The sequence below is a fragment of the Pelodiscus sinensis genome, chromosome 18, assembly GCF_052426305.1.
Source record: "Pelodiscus sinensis isolate ZL-2025 chromosome 18, ASM5242630v1, whole genome shotgun sequence".
Taxonomy (NCBI): domain Eukaryota; kingdom Metazoa; phylum Chordata; order Testudines; family Trionychidae; genus Pelodiscus; species Pelodiscus sinensis.
This window is the reverse complement of record NC_143069.1, coordinates 2,053,633-2,077,500: the sequence shown is the minus strand read 5'-3', so window position 1 is coordinate 2,077,500 and position 23,868 is coordinate 2,053,633. Positions and strand designations below refer to the sequence as shown.

At 46.3% G+C, this 23,868-nt stretch overlaps 1 protein-coding gene across 2 annotated transcripts in view; it reads left to right on the top strand.

The window, feature by feature from the left end:
- Positions 1-23,868, top strand: part of LOC102451443 (leucine-rich repeat and fibronectin type III domain-containing protein 1-like protein) — a 135,575-nt gene that overhangs the window by 96,044 nt on the left and 15,663 nt on the right. For both annotated transcript variants that reach the window (XM_075915270.2, XM_075915271.2), the window contains one exon: positions 19,552-20,946. In XM_075915270.2, the coding sequence (XP_075771385.2) occupies positions 19,571-20,946 (1,376 nt within the window). In that variant the 5' untranslated portion in view covers positions 19,552-19,570. The remainder of the gene's footprint in view (positions 1-19,551; positions 20,947-23,868) is intronic.

The window sequence follows — 23,868 nt, the reverse complement described above, 5'->3', positions numbered from 1 at the left end:
ATGAAGGTCAGTTCCACGCTCTGGCGCTGTAAGTGGCGGGTGAAATTCCTTTGTGGAAGAACGGCAACTTTTCAATCCATGATTGAGTGCCCAGGTGAAAACGTTCCCCTACGGGTTCGTGTGTATTCCCCTTTCTGATGTCTGGTTTGTGGTCATTAATCCTTTGTCGCAGAGACTGTCTGGTTGGGCGAATATCCACAGCAGAGGGGCAGTGCCGGCGTAGATCACATTGAAGGTTGCTCCGTGGACGGTGCCCCTGATGTGTTGGGGTGCTGTGATGGTGTCGCTTGTGTAGATGTGTGGACAGAGTTGGCTCCGGGGTTTGTTGCAGGGGCAGGTGCCTGGAAGGGGCTGTGTATCTGTGGGGTGTTTTGCTTTAAGGACATTCATAGAATCATAGAGCTGGAAGAGACCTCAGAAGGTCATCAAGTCCAGCCCCCTGCTCTAGGCAGGACCAATCCCAACTAAATCAACCCAGCCAGGGCTTTGTCAAGCCAAGACTCAAACGCCTCTAGGGATGGAGATTCCACCCTCTCCCCAGGGAACCCATTCCAGCGCTTCTCCACCCGCCTAGGGAAAGAGTTTTTCCTAATTTCCAACCTAGACTCCACTACTTCCCTAGGGAACCCATTCCAGTGCTTCACCACCCTCCTAGTGAAATAGTTTTTCCTAATATCCAACCTGGACCTCTCCCACCACAACTTGAGCCCATTGCTCCTTGTTCTGCCACCTGTCACTACTGAGAACAGCCTCTCTCCATCCTCTTTGGAACCTCCCTTCAGGAAGTTGAAGGCTGCTCTCAAATCCCCCCTCAAATCTTCTGCAGATTAAACAGACCCAACTCCCTCAGCCTCTCCTCATAGGTCATATGCTCCAGCCCCCTAATCATTTTGGTTGCCCTCCGCTGGACCCTCCCCAATGCGTCCACATCCTTTTTGTAGTGGGGGACCCAGAACTGGACACAATACTCCAGATGCGGCCTCACCAAAGCCGAATAAAAGGGAATAATGACACCTCTGGATCTGCTGGCAATGCTCCTCTTAATGCAGCCTAATATGCCATTATCCTTCTTGGCTACAAGGGCACACTGTTGACTCATCTCCAGCTTCTCATCCACTGTAACCCCCACGTCCTTTTCTGCAGAACTGCTACTTAACTGGTTGGTCCCCAGTTTGTAACTATTCTTGGGATTCTTCCGTCCCAAGGGCAGGACTCTGCACTTGTCCTTGTTGAACCTCATCTGATTTCTTGTGGTCCAAACCTCCAATTTTTCTAGGTAACTCTGCACCCTATCTCTACCCTCAAGCATATCTACCTCTCCCCCTAGCTTAGTGTCATCCGCAAACTTGCTGAGGGTGCAATCCATCCCCTCCTCCAGGTCATTAATAAAGATATTGAACAAAACCGGTCCTAGAACCGAACCTTGGGGCACCCCACTAGAAACCGACTGCCATCCTGACATCGAACCATTGATCACTACCTGCTGGGCCCGGCCTTCTAGCCAGCTTTCTATCCATCTTACCATCCATCTATCCAATCCACATTCCCTTAACTTGCTGGCAAGAATATTGTGGGAGACCATATCAAAAGCCTTGCTAAAGTCAAGGTATATCACATCCACTGATTTTCCCACGTCCACCGAGCCAGTTACCTCATCATAGAAGCTAATCAGATTGGTCAGGTACGACTTGCCCTTTGTGAATCCATGCTGACTATTCCTAATCATATTCCTGAGGGAACGCTAACATCTATGCACCAGAATTTTAGCAACACGTTGCGCATTTGTCTTTCAGTGTCTGTCGCTGGAGGGCAGCGGGTTCAAACTGGGCTCGCAGGGCCGACATTAGATTTGCTAGGACTTGCTGACGCCAAAGTCCACATCTCACTGCCCAAGGCTGAAGCTCTCCAGCTTTGGTGTCCGCCACGGTGGCTTAATTTTGCCCTCCTCCCACCAGTGTTCCCTGTAAGTTGAGCGCTTGGGCGGCCACCGAGAAGAGATTTAGGTGCTGCCCAGCTGTGTAGCGGAGCGCCCACAGCCGTCCAGAGCTGGTAGCATGTCTTTCTATTGAGGGTGCACATCTGCACTTGCCTTGGTGCACAGAACAAAATTTATTCCGCACGTGGGGGAAAAATTAGAGGGAACCTTGCCCTCCACCTGGAACGGTGGGGTTTGGGCTCAGCCCCCCTTCAGGGGCTGTGCAATCATTTCATCATCAGAAGGGGGTCACGATTCCATGACATTACAGAGTCCTGCTGTAAAGTCATCAGCAGTGTTTGCACCACCTGAGTGTGCACCAAAGTGCTGTGAGTAACCCTGGCTTACAAAATACAGAGAGCGCTCCTGCCATCTAGTGGTTACATAAGAAAATGGCAACGACCCACTGCTCATTTGTATAATTTGCATATTCCAAAGAGGGAGATAATTGGAGAAAATAATGATTCTACAATTGGTGTTAATTAGTTTGTGAATAAACAGTGCCACGAAGGGAAGAATTGACTTTTTCCATGCAGTCTGCTTGGGATAAACGCACACGGATGTCATCAGTCACCACCCCACTCAGCAAATCTCTGTCATATTGAGGCTTAACGAGAGAATCCCCCCCAAATCAAAACGCCAACGCAGAATTTGAAAGCCGCTAGCTGCTGGCTCCGATATTTCTGCCCGAAACTGATTGCTACTTTTCAAAAGTAGTCTCCTGACATTCCTGGATGCTGTGTGCGCTGGAATCTTTAGCCACCACTAGAATACAAATCGAGACGCAATCACTCTACACACAGATGAATTGCAGGTGCGCACGCATACACTGAACCAGTACTGGGTCTCATACCCAGCAAACGTTGACCTTTTTGTATGAAATCCTGGCCACATGGATGTCATTGGAGTCATGATTTCACCCTAAGGGTATGTCTAGTCTACAGGCTTTTGTCGACAGATAGGGTATGTCTAGACTACATGGCTCTGTCAACGGAGCCATGTAGATTTGTTTATTCGGCAAAGGGAAACGAAGCCGCGATTTAAATAATCGCGGCTTCATTTAAATTTAAATGGCTGCCGCGCTGAGCCGACAAACAGCTGATCAGCTATTTGTCAGCTCAGCGCGCTAGTCTGGACGCTCCCCTGTCGATATGAAAGCCCTTTATCGACCTCCCTGGTAAACCTCATCCTACGAGACTTAAGGGGGAGGTAGTCTAGATACACCTTAAAAGTCCAATCCTTACACCCAAGCAGATTTAGGTCTCTATTATAACCGGAACTAACTCCTCCCATTGCGTTTAGAGATGTCCTCTTACTGTATTAAAACTGGGCGAGGAGACGAGCAAACGTCGGGATAAATGTCACAGACCTGAAAACATTATAAACAGCTTTTCAGTGGTAATGACTGAGATGAGTTATTGTAAAATAAGTGTGTGGGAGAGGGCCTGGATTTGATCCGTTAGAAGAAAGCAAACGTTCAATTTCCTCTTTAATTCCCGGCGAAAGCAGCCTACGAATAAAACCTTGTTTGAAAGAACGTCCTCTGTCGAAGGTTTCAACCTTTCAGCTGAGGCAGATGGTAAGCCCCTGTCGTTTACAATTAACAGATTGCTACAGCAGCGTGGCCATCGGGAGAGCCCTGCGCAGATGCAAAATTTGCATCCATATCCACAAGAATGACCCGCGGAGATCCCTATCCGTATCTGTGGAGGCAGATACCCACGGATAGAAAGCAGAGATCTGCATGTGTGCAGGGTGGTGGATACAAAATTTGTCTCTGCAGCTGCAAAAATGCACCATGCATATCCGCAGTCACCGCCACGGATGCGGATGCCTGTGGGTATAAAGCAATCTGCAGATTTGCAGGGATCTAGCCACCAGAAAAGCTACATTGGGGATAGGAAAACGTGCAGGAGAGAGGCCGGTTCATCTCCACTAGTGGCCTCGGCAAAAAACTCCTTTTCTTCTGAGTGCATTTCATTTTGTCTGCAGAGAAGCATCATGTTGATGGATGACAGATTTGGACCATGTTTCTGTGTGGTTAGGACACGCTGTGCAAGGAAAAAGACCCGGAGAATTTAAAAAGCTTCCCGCTCCTTTCTGTGCTGTAAGAATATAGTGGGGGAGATGCAGGATTTTGGATTCAGTCAAGGAGAGGCAGGAGTGAATGGTAGATTATTGTGCACATCTGGAATCCAGCTTAATGTGTGTGTATATACCACTACTTCTGCTGACTCGAGTTGAATTGTGTGAAAGGGCAACACAGTGATAAAATAGCACAGTCCGTAAAATATCAACGTAAACCACCATCTGTGTGTGTTTAAAAATAGGGGAAAAAAGACATTTCGGTCTCTCAGAGAAATAATGAAAATGAAGACAGCAGCAGTGCTTTGCTTCCTTAGGCCAGGTTTCCACGTGCAGTGCCGGACATCAATCTTCTGGCGTTTGATTTAGCTGGTCTAGTTAAGACCCACTAAATTGAATGCTGAAGGTAGTGTGAGGACTAAGGGAAGCCAACGGGAACATTAGATCCCACCAGCCTCCCACTGTGAAGACAGCCCCAAGCTCGGCTTAAGGTAAGCCAACTCCAGCTGTGTGTTTCGCTGTACATTATGTATGTGGCTACAAATACTGCATTATATGCAGACTGTGCACTTAAACTGGTCTCTGAAAAGTTGTTATAATAGTAATAATGCTTATTACTTCATATTATTCTGTGCCAGGAAAGATAGTGGAGCAAATGCTTTAAGGAAGTCTTCTGCAAACATCTAGAACATGGGTTCCCAAACTGGGGGGCATGCCCCCCTGGGGGGGGGCGTGAAGAAATTCCAGGGGGGGCGCGAGGCGACCCAGCCTCCTCCCTCCCCCATCAAGTTTTTCTGCCCCGCTCAGTTCCTTTTTTTTTTTCTTTTTTTTTTCCGCGGGGGAGAGGGCGTGAAGGTTTTTTCAAAAATCAAGAAGGGGGGGCGTGATATTGAAAAGTTTGGGAACCACTGATCTGGAAGATAAGGGGACAGGGAACAGCCAACATGGATTTGTAAAGAACAAATCATGTCAAACCAACCTGATCACTTTCTGTGATAGGAATAACAAGCCTTGTGGATAAGGGGAAGTGGTAGGTGTGTTATACCTAGTGTGGTAGCGTGGCAGCCCCCCCCCCCCCGATCCTGCACCCCCATAGCAGCAAGAACGGACTCCGCCAGCCAGTAGAATAGGGAGGGTTTATTGCTTCTCCAGGACACAGCCCAGCACAGATGTGATGTGGCCACAGGAGTCAGGGCCAGGATGCCTCAGACCCCTTGGGGTAGGGGATCCATCGCCCCCTCAGCACCCAGCTTAGTCTGTTCCCTTCATGTTTCCCATCCAGGAACTGCCCAGCTCCCAGACCCTGCCCCCCAGCCAGGTGTCCGTCTCCTCCTCCCTCCCTTTGTCTCTCCCCCTGGGAACAGCCTTGTTATCTGCCTAGGCTAGGACGAGGTGTCTGGGCCAATCCACATGTGGGGGAGTCAGTGGGAATCACACACCCAGAACAGGGGAACCCCAGATTACAGAGCAGACAGCCCCCCCACTATGTCACACCTAGACTTTAGTAAAACATTTGATATGGTCTCGCATGACCATCTTATCAGTAAACTAGGGAAATACAACCTAGAGGGGGCTCCTATAAGGTGGGTGCATAACTGGCTGGATAACCGTAGTCAGAGAGTTGTCATCAATGGCTCGCAGGCATGCTGGAAGGGCAGAATGAGTGGGGTTCCGCGGGGGTCTGTTTGGGACCTGGTTCGATTCAATATCTTCATCAGCGATTTCAATATTGGCAGAGAGCACACTTATAGGCTACGTCTACACTGGCATGATTTTCCGAAAATGCTTTTAACAGAAAAGTTTTCCGTTAAAAGCATTTTCCGTTAAAAGCATTTTCGGAAAAGCACATCTAGATTGGCAGGATTCTTTTCCTCAAAAGAACTTTTTGTGGAAAAGCGTCCGTGGCCAATCTAGACGCGGTTTTCCGCAAAAAAGCCCCGATCGCCATTTTCGCAATCGGGGCTTTTTTGCGGAAAACAGTACTGTGCTGTTTACACTGGCCCTCGTGCGCAAATGATTTGCGCAATAGGGCTTTTGCCCGAACGGGAGCAGCACAGTATTTCCACAAGAACACTGACAATCTTACATGAGATCGTCAGCGTTCTTGCAGAAATTCAAGCGGCCAGTGTAGACAGCTGGCAAGTTTTTCTGCAAAATCAGATGATTTTGCAGAAAGACTTGCCAGTCTAGACACAACCATAAAGTTTGCAGCTGATCCCGAGCTGGTAGGGGTTACAACTGCTTTGCAGGGCAGGGTCATCACTCAAACTGATCTGGACAAGCTGGAAAAATGGGCTGAGATAAAAAGGATGAAGTTTAATAAGGACACATGCAAAGTGCTCCACTTAGGAAGGAACAATCCGGTGCGCGCACACAGAATGGGAAGCGACTGTCTAGGAAGGAGTCCAGCAGGAAGGCATCTAGGGGTCAAAGTGGTCCACAAGCCAAATATGAGGCAACAGCTTGACACGGTTACAAAAAAACCAAACCTGATTCTGAGCTACATATACAGGAGTGTTGTTGAAAGGTCGTTCTTCCACTCTGCTCCGCACTGGTTAGGCCTCATCTGGAGGATTGCGTCCAGTTCTGGGCACCACATTTCAGGAAAGATGTGGAGAGATTGGAGAAGGTCCAGAGAAGAGCGACAAGAATGATTCAAGATCTAGAGAACGTGAGTTATGAGGGAAGGCTGAAAGAATTGGGCTTGTTTAGTTTGGAAAAGAGAAGACGGAGAGGGGACATGACAGCAGTTTTCAAGTATCTAAAAGGGTGTTACAAAGAGGAGGAAGATAAATTGCTCTCGTCGGCCTCTGAGGACAGGACAAGAAGCAATGGGCTTAAACTGCAGCCAGGGAGGTTTAGATTGGACATTAGGAAAAGCTTCCTGCCTGTCGTGGTGGTGAAACACTGGAAAAAGTTGCCTAGGGAGGTTGTGGACTCTCCATCTCTTGAGATACTGAAGAGCAGATTGGACAGACACTTGTCGGGATGGTCAGACGGTGCTTGGTCCTGCCGTGAGAGCAGGAAATGGGTCTTGATGCCTCTCGAGGCCAATTCTAGGATTGGGAACGTAATCCTTGAGGATTTTATTGGTGCAAACCTTCTAGAGTTGGTGGTTTTGTGGGACTTCACTGGAGTTCAGTTGCAGGCTAACTGGATCTTTGGAATCTTTTCTTCCCGTGATTTCAACTCGCAGGGGTTAAACGCCGAGTGGGTTTTTGTAGCATGTTTTTAGAGCCACTGGGTGACTGTGCTGTGTATTGGACCTAGGACAACACCCCCAAGAAGAATGCACAAGAACATTGGGCTCATTGATCTAATATGCTGATTGATTATTTTTCACTAGGATCCTTCCCTTCCTCTTCCTCCTTTTTCACAGTCGATTGGCACTTGTGTTTGGTAGCGGGTACCGTGAGAAATGGCTCTACGCTGAGATTTGAGCCCTGGCCTTGTCCTGGCAGCAGCGTGGTTTATGATGGCCGTTCCACTTCCCAATCTCCTCCTTGCATGACACAGCCACATGCCGTAACTCATCCCTGCAGAAGAAAATCCCTGGCTCTGTATACAGATGGGCAGTCGCTCGCTCCTGCGAGGCACCGCGTCGATTTCAACAGTTACTCATCGTTGCCGGCTTCAGGCCGGACTGCTCAGCAGGGCAGCTAGCAGGGCCATGTCCTACCGGAGATTCATCCTCTTACACTGCTTGATCCACTTTCATAAGTCCTGCCCTTGGGGCAGAAGAATCCCAAGCATTGTTACAGGTTGGGGAGCGACGGGCTAAGCAGCCATTCTGCAGAAAAGGGTCTGTGGGTTACAGTGGATGAGAAGCTGGAAATGAGTCAACAGGGGGCCCTTGTAGCCAAGAAGGCTAATGGCGTATTGGGGAGCATTATGAGGAGCATGGCCAGCAGGTCCAGGAAGGGGTTAATCCCCTTTATTTGGCACTGCGGAGGCCACAGCTGCTTCCGATTCTGGGCCCCCCATTAAGAACATAACATAAGAATATGAGAACGGCCGTACTGGGTCAGACCAAAGGTCCATCTAGCCCAGTATCCTGTCTGCCGACAGTGGCCAGCACCAGGTGCCCCAGAGAGGGTGGACCGAAGACGATGATCAAGCGATCAAGCGCACATCCATTACAGAAAGGATGTGGACTCATTGGGGAGAGTCCAGTGGAGGGTAATAAAAAATGATCCAAGGGCTGGGGAGATTCCACCCACTCCCTAGGGAACCAATCCCAGCACTTTCCCACCCTCCCAGGGAAATAGTTTGTCCTAATTTCCAACCTCGACCTTCCCCGTTGTAACGTGAGCCCATTGCTCCTCGTTCAACCCCCACAGAGAACAGCCTCTCTCCAGCCTCTTTGGAACCCCCTGCAGGGAGCTGAAGGCTGCTCTCAAATCCCCCCTCACTCTTCTCTTCTGCAGACTGAACAAGCCCCAGTGCCTCAGCCTCTCTTCATAGGTCATGTGCTCCAGCCCCCGACTCATTTTCGTTGCCCTCCGCTGGACTCTCTCCAATTTGTCCACATCCTTTCCGTAGCGGGAGGCCCGGAATTGGATGCAACACTCCACATGTGGCCTCACCCGTGCCGGATAGAGGGGAATAATTAGCTTAATTAGAGACAAAAAACAGACATAAAATGTAACCCAGGAAAAGTAGGTTAATATTTTTTAATGGAAAAATCTGAGCTTTCAGTATATGACAATAAAGGAATGACTTTGAATAACTGTAATTAACTAGGATCAGAGAGGATTCATGAATAATGGCCAATTGACCTCAATGTTCAGTTCTGCTCTATTGAACTGAAAAAACCCCACCCAACAAAAAAGCCAACCTTCCGTCAATTATAAGGAGCACAACAATGGTTTGATAACCCGCGGTGGAACCGAACCACTTTCCAAAATGCATCACGACAAAAGTATGAATACGTGCTCAATCACACCTTCTTTTTCTTCATATAGTTTCTAGAAAATGTAACTATGCAGAATGCTTGGTAGGGCTGTAACTAGTTTTTAAGAGAGAAGCAGAAAAAGAAACATTTAGACAAAAGTTGACATTTCACATCAGGGTAATTTTTCCTGCCTGCCCCCTTTCCGATTGTCGGGATTTTCTTCTCACGCTGCAGAAACAGTCTCCTCAGCCTTTACAAAATAGGGCAATTTTCCAGCCGAATCAATTTTCCGAAGCCCATTTGATAGCAGAAGCTAAAATAGGGCTTTGTAGTGGAACGTGTTTGCAAGTGAGCCAGCAAAAATATCCCAAGTGCTCAAAGTACAGTTCAAAGGGTTGAGAAATATTTGTAGGACTCATTCATCCAGAGCTGTTTGGGTCTTGGCTGCATCCTACAGCAATGCTCCCGACGGTATAGGGCTTTGAGAGCGCTAGGAGCAACCAAAGCCATCTACAGCAGAACTACTCAACACACGGCCCATGGCCTGTTTGCTTGCAGCCCACGATGCGGTTTGGGTTTACACGGGGCTCAGCACACGGCCCGGGGGGGGGGGGGAGGAATCCTTTGAACATGGCCTCTACTGGGAACATACACCACAATGGTGAATCACTATAATGGTCTTCTGTTGTGATGCACTTTAGTAATTCAATTCCTGGACTGTCATTGCTCATTAGAAGTGCTGTCCTATGGGTAGAAATCGGGTAACTATTGCGTTTTATTAATATCGGCAGAACTGACTTTAATGGGGCCTGCATGTTGTGTAGACTTGCCTTAATCTTTGTATTCGTGCCCGTCAGTGTGCAAGAAGCTATTTGCATAGATTTGCATAGATATTTGCACGTACATGCGACCACACTTAAATGGCATGTGCTGTATCGTGGCCCCCAGAGCTTCCAAAGTTGAGTAGCCCTGATCAACAGGGATAGGGTAATCTACTCTTTGTAATGAGCTCTGTAGGCCATAGATGCCCTCTGGCCCCTTCCTCTCTCACTGAGAGTATCAATAGCTGTAGGCCAACTCTGCCTTTCACATTCTAGGAAACTCAGCAAACGCAGCAGCATCTGGACTTGCTTTCCCCCACCCAGGGCAAGGAGTCTTCGCTAAATCAGTGCGGAGCAGAGCGGAAGAATGACGTCTCCTGTCTTGCTCACCACACTCCTGTTCATGCAGCCCAGAACCATGTTTGGTTTTTTGCAACAGTGTCAAGCTATTGACTCATATTTAGCGTGTGGTCCGCTCTGACCCCTAGATCACTTCCTGCAGGGCTCCTTCCTAGACCGTCGCTGCCCAGTCTGTGTGTGAGACACGGATTGTTCCTCCCTAAGTGGAGCACTTTGCATTTGTCCTTATTAATCTTCATCCTCTTTACCTCAGATCATTTTGAATTATGACCCTGTCCTCCAAAGCACTTGCAACCCCTCCCAGCTTGGGATCAGCCGCAAACTTCATCACTGTACTATCTATGCCAATATTTAAATCTTTGATGAAGATATTGAACAGAACCGGTCCCAAAACAGACCCTGCAAAACCCCACTTGTTATGCCCTTCCAACATGGCTTACAGCGTGTAGTCAACCTATGGAACTCCTTGCCAGAGGAGGTTGTGAAGGCTAGGACTATAATAGAGTTTAAAGAGAAGCTAGATAATTTCATGGAGGTTAGGACCATAAAAGGCTATTAGCCAGGGGATAAAATGGTGTCCTTGGCCTCTGTCTATCAGAGGCTGGAGAGGGATGGCAGGAAACAAAACGCTTGATCGTTGTCTTCAGTCCACCCTCTCTGGGGCACCTGGTGCTGGCCCCTGTCGGCAGACAGGATACTGGGCTAGATGGACCTTTGGTCTGACCCAGTATGGCCGTTCTTATGTTTTTATGTTCTGTGAACCATTAATAACAACTCTCGGAGAGCGGTTATCCAGCCAATTATGCACCCACTTTATAGTAGCCCCATCTAGGTTGTATTTCCCTAGTTTATTGATGAGACCATATCAAATGCTTTTCTAAATTCTATATATACCACATCTACCACTTCCCCCTTATCCACAAGGGTTGATATCCTATCAAAGAAAGTGATCAGATTAGTTTGACTTGATTTGTTCTTTACAAATCCATGCAGGCTGTTACCTATCCCCTTATTATCTTCCAGATGTTCGCAGATGGATTCCTTAGTTACTTGCTCCATTATCTTCTCCAGCAAAGAAGTTAAATTGACTGGTCTAGAGTTTCTGGGTCATCCTTATTTCCCTTTTTATACCTGGGTACTAGATTTGCCCATGTAAAAGTCTCTGGCTACGTCTAGACTGGCATGATTTTCCACAAATGCTTTTAACGGAAAAGTTTTTACGTTAAAAGCATTTGCAGAAAAGAGCGTCTAGATTGGCACGGACGCTTTCCGCAAAAGCACTTTTTGTGGAAAAGCGCCCATGCCAATCTAGACGCGGTTTTTGCAAGAAAGCCCCGATCGCCATTTTCGCCATTGGGGCTTTTTTGAGCATAACAGTTTTTATCTGTCTACACTGGCCCTCTTGCTCAAAAACATTTCCTGAAAAGGGCTTTTGCCCGAATGGGAGCGTCAAAGCATTTGCGCAAGAAGCACTGATTTCGGACAGTAGAACGTCAGTGCTTTTGTGCAAAATCAAGCAGCCAGTGTAGACAGCTGGCAAGTTTTTGCGCAAAAGCACTTGCTTTTGCGGAAAAACTTGCCAGTCTAGATGCAGCCTCTGAGTAAATGAGAAAGGGTTAATTCTCCATGGGTAGTGAGCCATGAGGGTCTGGGCTGCCTAGGTATGACCTTGCGCATGTGGAAGGTTCATCCGTTTGGCTGTTAATATAATTTGGTAAGTTTTCAGTGCAGAAGGATCAAAGGTCTTTTTTAAACGAATTTGAGACAATAGTAGATCTGGCTTCTCCTTATTACCGCCTTTCCCCAAATGCCTCTTGTTTTCCAAGAGTAATTGCATTTCTATCGCGGGTAGCACTAAAATGGCTAATTTTAGTGCCATAGTTTCACATTAACAACACTTAATTATATTTTTTAAAAGAATACTCGCGTAAGTGGGATGGTTACACACTGGTTTCTTGTAGCCCAGATGGTGGTTAATCCATTAAAACGCATTAATATTTTCTAATGACAAATCCGGGGAATTGTAACGTTGCATTGCAGCTTGTTTTTAGATAATTGCCCATCAGTTAATCATTTATGCCAAATGGGAGTGAAAAGATGGAGCCATTAGCAGAGCATAAGATGGAGTGATAATAAAAAAAGCAAATATTTGAAAGATGAAACTAGTAATGCACTATGTTAAATATTTTAAAAGCTGATGATGGAACAAGTCATTAGGAAAAAGACATTACTAAGGAGAAAGTTGTTAGAAAAATTAGATACAGGTTGCCTCTGAGCGTAATAAGGTAAATATTAGAAATATGTAATTTACATTATTAGTCACATTTTACTGTAACTTTGTCTTGGTTGCAATTAAAAGAAAAGCTGATTTTATTGCTAGCAAAGTACAACCTGAGAAACCTTGCTCTGAGTCAGCTGTTTGAATTCTGCACCGCAGGACAGAACTCTAAACCTTATTATTTTTGTAATTCAGTCTCAAGGTGAGAAAAAGCCAGCGAGGAAATTTTAATTGCGCACTTGGGATTAACGGCTCATAAAATATCCCATCGAGAGTTGATTCGCTAGAGATTATAATGGTTTAAATACTCAGCCACAATTAAAGATTTACTCTGGCAAGTAAATAATTGCTTATGTGTAAACAAATGGTTCAACCTATTCTTCTAGTTCTCTGTCATTTTGCTCCTACCAGACCTGAAGTAATGATAACGCTGTAGAAAGTTTGGTGATAATCTACACTGAAGACCATTTACAATTTCATTTTTATGTCTGTGCAACATAAACACTCACTGAACAGAGTTAACAACTTTACCATGCTGTTCTGTGTCCAGGTTGGTTGTTAATTATATTATATTAATATATTTATTATAATTACATTATAGAAGATCAAACTCCTTATACGAGCCAGTCTATCTGTGTAAATGTTATTTAGGCTATGTCTACACTGTGGTGCTGTTTTGAGATACCGAAAGTATCCCAAAATAGCTATTCCATGTCTTTTGAGCGTTATATTTCAAAATATAACGGGCTCGCTATTCTGACGTCCCTGTAAACCTCATTCCATGAGGGTCAAGAGACATTTTGGAATACTGCTTTATTTCAAAATTTGACACTGGGTAGACAGCTCCAAATATCAAAATACACGATTTCAAAATTACCTTGAAAAAAGCTACATTGTGCATAGTGCAAATTGCATAGTGCAAATTGCGTAGCTTTTTTCGCTGTAAAGGTGCAGTATAGACGCACCATTATAGAATCCTAGTCATCCTAATATTTGGCCCACTGAAAGTGTTTTGTGCTACAGATTTGTTCTGTGACAGTGGAGTGCCAGTGCGATAAGGCTATTATTACGCCTGACTAATAAAGAAACACACGTATTATATATAAAAACAAATGGAAGAAAAGAAAAGTTATTTATTAGTTCCCATAATAGAACTACTAGAGGACGCCAAATGAAATTAACAGGTAGCAGGTTTAAAACTAATAAAAGAAAGTTCTTCATCACACAGCTTGTAGTCAACCTGTGGAACTCCTTGCCAGAGGAGGCTGTGAAGGCTAGAACTATAACAGTTTAAAGAGAAGCTAGATAATTTCATGGAGGTTAGGTCCATAAAAGGCTATTAGCCAGGGGATAGAATTGGTGTCCCTGGCCTCTCTTTGTCAGAGGCTGGAGAAGGATGGCAGGAGACAAATCACTTGATCATTGTCTTCAGTCCACCCTTTCTGGGGCACCTGGTGCTGGCCACTGTCGGCAGACAGGATACTGGGCTAGATGGACCTTTGGTCTGACCCAGTACGGCCGTTCTTATGTTCTAAGAAAGGAGAAGCTGATAGTAATGAATATGAATCAGAAGCTAGGAACTGTAGAAACTTGATAAAGGAAGGAAAAGAACGTAGAGCAACACCTATAGCCAACTGACGACATAACCAAAAAAAGGGGGGGGGATTTTTAAGTATACTGGGTAGAAACAGAATCTTAGCAATGGTTCTGGTCCTTTACTACACAGAAATGGTAGAATTATCAACAGTAAGGCAGAAAACAGAAGTGATTCATAAATATCAGTTTTATATTTGGAGGGGAAAACACACGACTCATTGCATGATTTAAGAGATTTGAGTCAGCGGATTGTGCCCTTGCCTCTGACTCAGGAGAGAACCGGTGATTCTATAGTGTTTGGGGGTGCGGTGATATCAAAGATGCCGCCTTTCATCAAATTCTGACCTCAAAGGGACCTCATTTGGGACCTACCAAATTGACAGTCCGCTTAGGTCAATTTCACAGTCATGGGATGTTAAAAATCATCAATTTCATGGCGTTGGAAACTGTAATTTCATAGTGCTTCCTGACCCAAAAAGAAGTTGGAGGGGGGTGGCATGATTATTGGGGGGGGGGGAGGTTGCGGTATTGCTGCCCTTATTTCTGCACTGCGGCTCGTGACAGCTCGGCCTTCAAAGCTGAGCAGCTGGAGAGCAGCGGCTGCTGGCTGGGTGCCCAGCTCTGAAGGCAAAGCCACTGCCAGCAGCGGGGCAGAAGTAAGGCTGGCAAGGGGTGGTGTTGCCACTTTTGCTTCTGCGCTGCTGCTGGGGGTGTGCTGCCTGCAGAGCGGCGTGCCTGGCCAATGGCCACCGCCCTCTGGCTGCAGAAGTAAGCCATGACTGCCCTAAAATAACCCTGTGACTCCCCTGCATCTCCCTTTTGGGACAGGATCCCCAATTTGAGAAATGCTGGTCTTCCCTGGGTTGAACCTCTCTAGTCCGGCGCCCTGGGGACCTGACTGGTGCCGAACCAGAGAATTTGCTGAACCACAGAGGTCAGTATTGTCTAGCAGAGTTACCAACACTTCCGCTGCTTGCTGGGCTCTGGGAAGACACTGCGGGGTAACTTAGAGCTAAATAACAGCACAAAACACCGAGCACCAGAACTCGTGGCTGTAAACAAAGTTTATGGGACTGCGGGAAACTTGGCCAAACTCATGAAAAGTGGACTCCCAGCTCACTCAACTCGTGCCAGAATGGATGTTGCCGGACCAGAGAGTGCCAGATTAAAGAGGTTCAACCTGTAGTCGAGGACCAAAGCAGACAAAACCCGATTTCACTGTGGAAGACCGGCTTTCACAGGCTGTGATGTGTTTTTCATGGCTGTAAATTTGGTAGGACCCTAGACGTAACCCATTAAGAGCCTGTGTCTTTTTTAACCACCTGGGACTCTTAATGCAGGGAATTAGTCCAATTTCAGGTCCTGTGCTGCCATTTGCCTTCCGTTAAGTTCCACTGGGTTTCAGAGCTTAACGTGGTGTGTAGCATTCCGGTGTGTAGTTTCACAGCTGCGCCACTTTGTCTTGAAAGTGGCCAGATGTCCGTCTTCTGTGGGAGAAGCAAGCCATTTTTCTGCCGGTCGTAACGCACTCGGCTTTCATTGGGTTTGACAGAAATAGAGTTGCTAGAAATGCTAACGAGTGTTGCTATTTCTGTCACACTGGGAGTGTGCAACAATCTCTCTTTGTAATTGTGGTGCTAGACCCAGAAGGATGGAGTTAATGGCGATAGATTGTGAAGAGCTACTGTGATTAGGCACAAGTTCACTCCACAGCAGCTGACTGGGTTGAAACAGATGAAGGGATTAGCATGGAACCACCAGGAGGGGAAAACTTAATGAGAGAACTGGAGGGGGCGGGCAGGGAGGTGAAACTGACAAAGGAATTTGGAAGCTGAATGTCAGGGAAAACGTCTTTTATTTTTTGTTGGGGTGTAGCAAATTCTCCCAAAGCAAGGAGTAGAAACACTGTTGTGCGTGAAACTTAAAACAAAACAGGGCAAAACACCGGAGAATAGAGAGCTGGGAGCTGCACTTTAGTTTGCAATACAGCTTTGGTGAATTTGAAGACATCAGGCATCCCCAAACTTTCCTACCAAATAACGTAATGACTCTGTGTTCCTCTTTAGGGATTTTTGTGTCTGTGATCCTGGCCTAATTGGAACCTAATGGATACTCAGACGGATATACAGGATCTCAAATGCCATGTATCTCGAGGGATATGTGCAAAGGGATTTAATTCTGCTCCTGGTGGTGATAATTTTTCCAAAATCACAGTCATTTGCAGAGTAGGAGAGGGAAGTACCGCAACAATGGAAACAGAAAAATTGATTTTTAAACCAGCGACAGTGGATTTAGATATAGTAATATTACATTGCGCCTTTTTTCTGGAAAGAGGTTTTCTGGAATTCTGTACTTTTCCGACATTCATGTTGAACCTCTCTAGTCCAGAACTCTCTGGCTGTCCGGAATGATTTGAGTGAGCCGGATGTTCCGCTTTTCATGGCGGTGGCCAAGTTTCCCGCAGTCCTGTAAAGTTTTTTACAGCCACCAGTCCTGTGCTGTTGTTTGGCTCTAATTTACCCCTCCATGTCTTCTCAGAGCTGGTTGGATCCAGCTCGTGAGCCGGTATTGGCTCGCCCCTGTTCTAGGCAGAAAGGCATCCTGTAAGAATTGGAAGTGAAGCACTCCTGGGGAAAATCAGCACCTGAACTCTAGCAAGTCAAGGGCAAACGTATAATTAAGCAGGCCAAAAAAGGAATTTGAAGAGCGACTTGCAAGAGACAAACTATCGCAAGAGGATTTGTAAGTGCATCGGAAGCAGGCAGCCTGCCAGACAACCCATGTGCCCACTGGATGATCAAGCCTCGGTGGTTTTCAAACGAGGGGTCGCGACCCAGCCTAGGGCGGTGGAATGTCACTCGGGGGTGCTAAGGCCGGTGCCTGTCTTGGCACCCCAGACTGCGCTGCACCCCAGAAGCAGCCATAAACAGGCCCAGCTCCTAGGTGGGGGGGAGAGTGCACAGGGCTCCGTGCACTGCCCCCCTCCTGATCACTAGCTCCGCACGCCCATTGGTTGGGAGCTGGCTGCTTCTGGGCCCAGTCCCAGAATGCAGTTCCCAAATGATTTAAGGTCTAGAGAATGTGAGCTGGGAGGGAAGAGTGAAGGAATCGGGTTTGGTTAGTTCGGAAAAGAGAAGACCGAGAGGGGGCATAATAGCAATTTTCAAGTATCTAACGGGATGCTACAAGGAGGAGGGAGAAAAATTGTTCCCCTTGGAGCATGGGACAAGAAGCAGTGGGCTTAAACTGCAGCAGGGAGGTTTAGGTTTTAGGGAAAACTTCCTGCCTGTCCGGGTGGTGAAACACTGGGATAAATTGTCTGGGGGGTTGTGGAATCTCCATCCCTGGAGATATTGCAGAGCAGGTTGGGCACACACCTGCCAGGGATGGTCTAGACGGTGCTTGGTCCTGCCGTGAGGGCAGGGGCCGGGACTCCGGGACTCTCGCAGTCCCTGCCAGTTCTCGTGTTCCATGGTTCTACACCACAGGGCTGTACAATCGTGAGTAGTGTATGGCGAAAGTGACGTCTTATTCCCCCCTTCACCTAGCACAAGACCCCGGGATCACCTCCTGAATTTACAAAGCAAGGCAGGTTTCAAACAAACACAAGGAAGCATTTCTCCACACAACACGCTTGCCGGTGCCGGGGGTGATGTGAAGACCCACAGTATAATGGGCTCCAAAAAGAATTAGAGAATTTCATGATGGATAGGTTAATAGCCATTGATGGACCTAACTGGATTGGGGCCTCCTGAAATGTCTGACTGGCTACAGGGCACGGATCACTCGTTAATTGCCGTTGCTGTTGTTCATTGTCTCTGAAGCTCCTAGTATTGGCCACTGTCGGCAGACAGGATATTGGGTGGATGGACCATTGGGTCTGACCCAGTCTGGCTGTTCTGATGTTATTAACCTTCCGAGAAAGCACTGTTCATTTCTTAGGCATTTAGGGCAGAAATAGAGTCTTGTGTTGCTTCTGCCTGCTAGCATCAATTTTTACTTATGACGGTGGGGGGCGGGTGTTGTTATACAGTCCAGTATTGGGGGACTGTGTGAGTGTGAGTGTGAGTGTGAGTGTGAGTGTGAGTGTGAGTGAGAGAGAGAGAGAGAGAGAGAGAGAGAGAGAATATATCTTTACATCTGGCTGCGTCAGGTGCCTGTAAACAAACAGATCCTCATAAATTAAACCCAGCACTTTATTCTATTTCTTTCCCCTAGTCTTCACCTCCCTTGCGACCGCTTCCTTGCAATTTGTAAGGCAAGACAAGTCACTTCCAAAGCCGTCGTTAATCTTGTCATGACGAGCTAGCTCCTGGAAGGAGAAGGAATGGACTATCAAGATCAATGCTTCGGTCCCCACCAATCACAGACTTCTTCTGTGGTCTTAATCACCTCGGTTGACCTCCGGGTATGTCTACACTGCAGGACCAAAAGTCGAATTAAGAGACGTTACTTCAGCGACGTCAGTTGCGTAGCTGAGGTCGAAGTAGCTTCGCTCAGCTTTTCGCGCTGTCTACACGGCAGGAAGTCGAAGGAAGAACTGTCTTCCTTCGACTTCCCTTTCCCCTCGTGAAATGAGGGGTGCAGAAGTCAGAGGAAGAAGTCGGCCATCTTGACAATATTTCGAAATAATGGCTTGCTGTGTAGACACACACTTTATTTCGAAATAACTCACGTTATTTCGAAATAATGCTGCAGAGTAGACATAGCCTTAGAGAGCAGTGTACTTTTGCTTTACAATCCGGCCTGCGAGCTCTTATGACAAGAGGAGCAGATCAAGTGAACTCAGAATTTTAATAGCCGCCCTCGACAGATTCTCAGCCTAACATGATCAATTAAGTCATTTCAGTAATGCCTAGGGTTGAATATCAGATTTGTTCAGGAGCCGTAATTCGAACAAACCAGCAGGGGAGGCTCATTGTTGACGGACAAAATCATTTTGTGTAGATTACACTTACAGGAAAGTTCAAGAAATGAAATACATGTCATGGATTTTTTTTATTAAAGTGCTTGCAAAAGGGAAGTAAAAGAACAGCTTTTAAATTTGTAGGATTTCAGCTTCAAATATGATTCATTTTATTGACTCATTACCATACCTAGTTAATTTGAATCAGAAGCTCGTAACGCTTTTTCCATTCTTCTTTCCGTAACTAATTTGAATTATTTTGTGATTGGTAACCGTCAGCCTTTTCTTTGCACTAAAAGGACAGCGCAATCGGCGACGCGATGTGAAGTTTGTTAGCCAATATTTTTTATGAACTCCAATCATAATAGCCATGGCGTTTTTTTCCTGATGAAAACAAAAAATAATTATTTAAGCCTTTCGCCCAGCATATTCCGGTGTAAAAAGTAGTGCGTTCCGCTAATTTAAGGGGCAGGATTGTGTATGCAAAATGTGGTATCTGGAGGTAATTGGGAAGAATGACTTGATTTTGCACAAACAAACTCTTCCAAATATGTAATCGATGTTTAGATGTAAACAATCCTTCAAAATGTGTGTCCTCAACATGGCTTCATCTGGATTTCTTGTTTTCTCCTTTAGGTTTGCTTTCTGACTTACCATGGAGAGGTTGGTTGTCTCTCTACTGGTTATTAGCACTGCCGTGAAAGCCATGATGTGTCCCAAACGGTGTATGTGTCAAAACCTCTCTCCATCCTTCACCATCCTCTGTACCAAGACGGGGCTTCTCTTCGTGCCCCCCAGTATAGACAGGAGAACAGCAGAGCTCAGATTAATGGATAATTTCATCACCACCCTTCGAAGAAAAGATTTTGCAAACATGACGAACCTTATTCACTTGACGCTCTCGAGAAATACAATAAGTCAAATCATGCCATATGCATTTTTTGATCTTAAAGGCCTTCATGCGTTACATTTGGACAGTAACCGGCTGACTTGTATTGATGAGGATCATTTCAAAGGGTTAATTAATCTCCGCCACTTAATACTCAGTAACAATCAAATAAACTATATTTCTCCTGGATCTTTGGATGACTTTCTCGAAACACTCGAGGACCTGGATCTATCCTATAATAATCTTGTTAATATTCCTTGGGATACAATTGGGAGGCTTTCTAGCGTCAATACGATCAGTTTGGATCACAACCTCATTGAGTTTGTTCCAGAAGGAATCTTCTCTAACCTTCACAAACTTGCTCGGTTGGACATGACCTCCAACAAATTGAAAAAAATCCCCCCCGACCCTTTGTTCTCCAGAATCCCCGTGTATGCTAAATCGAAAGGGTCTCCATTGTCTTCTCTGGTGCTGAGCTTTGGAGGGAACCCGCTGCACTGCAACTGTGAATTAGTGTGGCTGAGACGCCTGACCAGAGAAGATGATCTAGAAACGTGTGCCTCGCCACCAGACTTGATGGGCAAGTACTTCTGGTCCATTAAAGAGGACGAGTTTGTCTGCGAGCCTCCCATGATAACGCATCGGACGCCAAAGCTGGTGGTTATGGAGGGCCAGAACATCTCTTTAAAATGCAAAGCGGTGGGTGACCCAGATCCCTACGTTCGCTGGATCTCACCCGAGGGGAAGCTGGTCTCCAATACGTCCAGGACAATTTCCTACGAGAATGGAACTTTGGATATTCTGGCTACTTCTTTGACAGATAAAGGCACGTTTACCTGCATAGCATCGAATGCAGCAGGAGAATCGACAGCGCTCGTCGAACTTGTTGTTAACCCTTACCCCCAGCTTGCGAACAGTACCAACTGCGAGAAAGACGCCGAGTCGGGCCCGTCCGACAGTCTTATATCTGCTAAGTCGAGTTTCCCTAACGAAACGAAGGCTCACCAGGGAAAGAAGGTCGTGGTTGCTGAGCTCTCCTCATCTTCTGCTCTCATCCAGTGGCCTTCCCAGCATCACATCCCAGGGATACGAATGTACCAGATTCAATATAACAGCTCTTCGGATGACATACTCGTTTACAGGTAACTCTGCTTGCAGAGTAGTTCACCCGTCGCTGTCAACTAACCAATGAGAATAACTGGAAATGGTTGTATAGTCAACATGCCTTGATATAATATACAGGTTGAACCTCTCTCGGCCAGAACTCTCTAGTCCAGCAACACCCGTAATCCGGCATGATTTGAATTAGCCAGATGCCTGCTTACGAGCGTGGCCAAATTCCCTGCAGTCCCATAAAGTTTGTTTATAGCCACCAGTCCTGGCTCTGTGCTGTTCTTTAGCTCTAATTTACCCCTCAATAACAGCCCAGCAAGCAGTAGCAGTGTCTGTCATGCTGCTAGACAATTTTGATCTCCCGTGGTCCAGAAAATTCTCTGGTTCGGCACCTGTCAGGTCCTAAAGGCACCAAACTAGAGAGGTTCAACCTGTATCAGGTATGTTGCAGGTATTAACTGTGTCATCAAGGGAGCAATGGGGGGGTGCTTTTCATAGCCTGGTTTTCATTTATTAGGGAATAAGATTATACTGTAATAAAAATGACGAATAACCTTCTACAGGATTTGAGCTTTACAGTCCAAAAGTCATTCTTAGAGTAAGGAATTTAGAACCCACCTCTTCCGAACTCCGACTCATGTCGAGAGCTTTAGGAGAGCGACTTGCATCAAAATGACTCCGGAGACTGAGAAACGCTTCCGCTCACCCAGTTAGGGCCGTGAGTTTGACTCTCAGGAGCTGTGACTGTTGGCCCAGAGAGCACCTCTGTATTTTTAAGCAAAAGATCCGGGAAGTACTACTGACGTCAGCATGCCAACTAAACCTGTCTATGGTGCATCCAGGGAAAGTGAAAATATAAAGAATTCTAATTGTGGGAAATTGCTTTATGTAAGGGCATGATATAGAATTGTACTCAAGAAGGGATGTGTATATATATATATTTCTAATTCTTTGTCTCATATGCCCTTAAACCGTTTCCATTGTTGCTTATTTAATTTATACTACTATGTTAGGGATGCACTGGGCAAATTCAACAGTGTAAATCACATGTCTCACTGAAATGGAAACATAGTGTATTTTGCATTGATTTTGGCATTTAGAGATTCAGAAACACCCATCGGGGTGAGTGGAGGGGGTCATTTGGTAAAACTTGTTTGGGTTAACTTCACATCCATAGATTTCGATGGGTATCATGCAGATTAAACATATGGTCAGTCTTTCTGATTATGGTTGTTTTGGCAAATAAACAATGGGAAGCCTACAATTGAATCAGGCACTAGCATTTGTGTGTATCAATTAGGGTTCCATACCGTAGGATCCAGAAACAGGGCTGTCCTTATGAGGGATCGATGAGGAGTCCTGTGGCACCTTATAGACTAACTGAAGTGTAGGAGCATAAGCTTTCGTGGGCAAAGACCCACTTCGTCAGATGCATGTAGTGGAAATTTCCAGAGGCAGGAATAAATATGCAGGCCAGGATCAGGCTGGAGATGACCAGGTGGATCCAATCAAGGAGGATGAGGCCCACTTCTAGCAGCTGATCTGGAGGTGTGAATTCCAAGAGAATAGAAGCTGCTTTTGTAGTTAGCAAGCCATTCACAGTCTTTGTTTAATCCAGAGTTGATTGTGTCAAACTTAAAGATGAACTGTAGCTCAGCAGTTTCTCTTTGAAGTCTGGTCCTGAAGTTTTTTTGCTGCAGGATAGCTACTTTTAGATCTGCAATTGTGTGTCCAGGAAGATTGAAGTGTTCCCCTACAGGTTTTTGTATGTTGCCATTCCTAATATCAGATTTGTGTCCATTGATTCTTTTACGTAGGGACTGTCCTGTTTGGCCGATGTATATAGCAGTGGGGCATTGTTGGCACATGATGGCATATATTACGTTGGTGGATGTGCAGGAGAATGTACCAGTGACAGTATGGCTGATCTGGTTAGGTCCTGTGATGGTGTTGCTGGTGTATATATGTGGGCAGAGTTGGCACCGAGGTTTGTTGCAAGGATTGGTTCCTGAGTTCGAGTTATTATGGTGCGGTGTGTAGTTGCTGGTGAGAATATGCTTCAGGTTGGCGGGTTGTCTGTGGGCAAGGACCGGCCTACCTCCCAAGGCCTGTGAGAGCGAGGGATCATTGTCCAGGATGGGCTGAAGATCACTAATGATGCGTTGGAGAGGTTTTAGCTGGGGACTGTAGGTGATGGCCAGTGGTGTTCTGTTGGTTTCTTTCTTGGGCTTGTCCCGTAGCAGGAGGCTTCTGGGTACACGTCTGGCTCTGTCAATCTGTCTCCTCACTTCCTCGTGTGGGTATCGCAGTTTACAGAATGCTTGTTGAAGGTCTTGTAGGTGTAGGTCTCTGTCTGAGGGGTTGGAGCATATGCGGTTGTACCTCAGTGCTTGGCTGTAAACAATGGATCGTGTGGTGTGTCCGGGATGGAAACTGGAGGCATGCAGGTAAGTATAGCAGTCGGTAGGTTTTCTGTATAGGGTGGTATTGATATGACCGTCACTTATTTGTATCGTGGTGTCCAGGAAATGGACCTCCCGTGTAGATTGGTCCATGCTGAGGTTGATGGTGGGGTGGAAGCTGTTGAAATCATGGTGAAATTCTTCCAGAGTCTCCTTCCCATGGGTCCAGATGATGAAGATGTCATCGATGTAGCGTAGGTAGAGAAGGGGTGTAAGTGGACGAGAGCTGAGGAAGCGTTGTTCCAGGTCAGCCATAAAAATGTTGGCGTATTGTGGGGCCATGCGGGTGCCCATAGCAGTGCCACTGGTCTGGAGGTATATGTTGTCACCAAATCTGAAATAGTTGTGTGTGAGGATAAATTCACAGAGTTCAGCCACCAGTTGTGCTGTGGCATCATCAGGAATACTGTTCCTGACAGCTTGTACTCCATCTGCATGTGGGATGTTTGTGTAGAGAGCCTCTACATCCATGGTGGCTAGGATGGTGTT